This window comes from Haplochromis burtoni, unplaced genomic scaffold, assembly GCF_018398535.1.
Source record: "Haplochromis burtoni strain Fernald_Lab_line unplaced genomic scaffold, NCSU_Asbu1 Contig_782, whole genome shotgun sequence".
Taxonomy (NCBI): domain Eukaryota; kingdom Metazoa; phylum Chordata; class Actinopteri; order Cichliformes; family Cichlidae; genus Haplochromis; species Haplochromis burtoni.
In genome coordinates, this window is record NW_024583143.1 from 90,148 (window position 1) to 93,427 (window position 3,280).

The window sequence follows — 3,280 nt, forward strand, 5'->3', positions numbered from 1 at the left end:
CAACGCTTTACAGTAACTACGTTATTATTGTGGTAACGAGCACGGTAACTAGTTATTATGCTAAAATCAGGAACGCGTTACTCGTTACTGGGATTTAGATAGGCTCGTTACTCGTTACTTCGTGTGGTGGCATCGCGGAGCTTCCACAGATTCAGTAACATTAGCAAGTGGTGGAGGCAGCAGGTGGAGGAGAGAAAGGGACGCAGAAGGAAAAGAGACCCGAGGCGGCCGCCGGTCCAAGTGTGAACTGAACTTCAGGTAAGAAGTTCTGACCTGCAGTCTCTCTGGGTCAGATATGAACCAAGTTTAGGTGGAGTTTATTTTCGTTATGCTGACTTTTTCCGTACTGCGTGCTAGCTAGCATGACGGAGTTTCTATACAGCTGGGTGGTGCTATGAAGTTACTGATGTTGAACTTTATTTTGTTCATAAGTTATTAGAGTTGCCAACCGTCCCGTCTGGTATTCAGAGAAAATATTACGCGTTTCTTATTGAGGTGAAAAGGAACAGTTTGTCCCGTAATTCAGCTACAATGAAAAAGGCACAAAGCTGGAGTTATTCTGTGTCTTTGCTGCACAGCTGCCTCTTCTTCTTCTCATTCTCCCCCCTCCCTCTCCTGTTTCTACTTCAATCATGAAAACTGATCAATGATCAGCTGATCGGCTCTCTTGTTTGTTTATCGCTCACTTTGCGCCGAAAGAGGAAACCAGCGGATGTCGCGCTAAACAACAGCAGCACGTTTAAGCTTGATCAGCTGTTGTTAGAATTTATTTAATATTAATTTCTAGTATCAGCTGATGTTTGCTGGAGCCACAGCTGTAAAGCTGCTGGTCATGATATGGTTTGGTTATCTGGTGAGAGGGAAACATGAAGATGAAACCAGGAGATGTCCTTACTGGATCATCAGAGCTGTGATGGAGAAACAGGTTTACCTTTTAGGTGACATGAATGAGTTGAAGGGAAGTTATGAACTGTTTCTGAGAGACAAATAACACCAGGATCCTTTTTTAGTAGCTGACAGCTGGTAACTGTGCAGGGGCGGGTCTAGCAAAGTGTTGCCAGGGGCAGGTAGGGCATTAACAGGGAGAGGGGGGCACAAAGAAATACTTTTCTTTCTTATTCTCATTTAAAATGTCTCGCTTTTAAAAAAATAATTATCTGAGTCTTACAACAAACGATTGATAGATTGATGCATATATACCATCAGAACAGTGTACATCACTGTCACAACAGTGTTTATTTTCATTCAAAGGCTTTTTCCTATAATGGTGGGCCGGTCTCTTTAACTAGTAATGTAACTAAGTTACTATTTTAAAGTAACTTACCCAACACTGCTAGTAATTAGAATATATGGCATGTAGTAATGGATATATTGGACAAAGGATGCTGATTCATAGTGAAGGAGGACATGCAGAGGGTTGGAGTGACAGAAGAAGATGCTGGGAGGATGAGGAGGATGATAGAGGCATTGTGAGATAAAGGAACCTTCTAAAGGAAGCAACCAAAAGATGTAGTACACACAGGGTCAGTGCTACTCCTCGTTATACGATTACATAGTATTACTGCTAATACCAATACAAATACTATTACCCGTATGCTGGGTTGGTGATGATGGGCCGAGGGTTCACCAGGTCAGTGTCAAAAAGGACTCTCCGGTGACTGCCGTCCAGCTTTGAGACCTCTATGGTGTCTCGCGTGGAGTCAGTCCAGAATAGAAGGCGGGCCACGTGGTCAATGGCAATGCCTTCAGGACTCTGCAGCTCTGAGGAGGAGCAGACATACTTAACACTGAATACAGGGACTGATGGCACCACTGCACTTAACTGCCAAAGGCCGAAGAGCTCAACTTCATCAGGGGCCTGGCAGGAACATCGAAAAAAACCCACTTAAACTACAAGTCACTAGCATACAGCTAAGAAGTACAGACCAAGAACATTCCTGTGGCCACACGAGCTGCTCGGCAACACCTGAAAAATACTGACCAGCCTTTTCAAAAGATTTTTGATGAAGCATCCACGGGATGTACCAGAAGGTTCCAGGAGTCGGATGTTCAATCCCTAATACTGGGACAGTTTGATCTTTGGTTTTGAGAATATAGTTTAGCTCTTGTGACAGCAGCTGCAATGAAACCATCAAAGAAGTCCTGGGCATAACTTCTCCTGCACCCGAGTAATCAAACAAAGAAACCACACAAGCTGCAGTCTCTCGTACAAGTTCAGCACAAAGTGGAGCCACATATAAAGGTGCTTCTGCTCAGTCGTGACACGTGCTGTACCTTTAGTAACAACTGGAACGATGTCTCCTCCAGTGAGGCTGGCCTTGCTGATAGCTGGTCCAGTGATGTCGGTCCAGTAAACCATCTTCTCCACACAGTCGTAGGCCACAGCGATCACCACTCGATCCTGGTCGTGAAAGAAGAAAAAGATCAACCTTTCATTATTTTAACAGACAGCTGTGTGTTCAGCTGCAACACATTAATGCAGATGTGCCAGATGATTTCTAGACTTCATGACAGAGACGAAGAGCTCTGCAGCTGAAAACAGCTAAAGAACAACGTGAATGTGTGAGGACACAAAAATCATAATCCATGAACACATTCAGGCTCTTACAGACATCTTTTCAAAAGACCCTCATCCGAGTCTAGACACAGAGAGCATTGCAGTGATGTCACTATGGTACCACTCGCAGATAATTAAACTGGTGAGTAAAATATCACTGAAACACCAAGTCAAACAACCAAGTGGCATCTCTCTGAAGAGAATATCATTATGGCCACAACACATTCAATTCAGCACCAGATCACAGCAGCAGCTGTCTCAGGGTGCTTTACACTGTAAGGTAACACTAAAGCATGTCAGGCAGCAGGACGGGCTGATAAAGTCCAGACAAAAACACGGCAGTATCTGTGGAGGCTGTCAGCAGCAGCAGTGTCATTGTTCTTACAGGGACGTGCAGCAGAGGTTTGGCCTCCTCCCTCCTCATGATGTATCCATCGAGCGGCACATGTTCGATCTTCCCGCTTTGAGCGAACAGCAGGTATGCTCCAGGAGCGATGGGCTGGACATCAGGCCGCGGCGTGGGACCGATCGGAGCGGGAGTAACTGCCTGATCGATGCCTGTGTGGGAGAAGAGTCATGCTGGCAGTGGGCTTTGTGTGGAGATGTAACAATTAGCCTACAACCTTCAGTTCACCAAGATGATACTGGCCTCTCTAAGACATCACCTGACATGTCTGACACATCCAAGTTTATATAAAGGTACATGTACAGCATTACATGACA

The 3,280-nt window shown here is 45.1% G+C and overlaps 1 protein-coding gene across 2 annotated transcripts in view; it reads right to left on the reverse strand.

Annotated features, from left to right (window-relative positions):
• Window positions 1-3,280, reverse strand: part of LOC102297593 (nidogen-1) — a gene marked incomplete at its 5' end in the record, with an annotated part of 25,348 nt that overhangs the window by 6,035 nt on the left and 16,033 nt on the right. For both annotated transcript variants that reach the window (XM_042215649.1, XM_014330372.2), the window contains 3 exon segments: window positions 1,590-1,761; window positions 2,275-2,401; window positions 2,943-3,115. In XM_042215649.1, coding sequence (XP_042071583.1) covers window positions 1,590-1,761; window positions 2,275-2,401; window positions 2,943-3,115 — 472 coding nt within the window.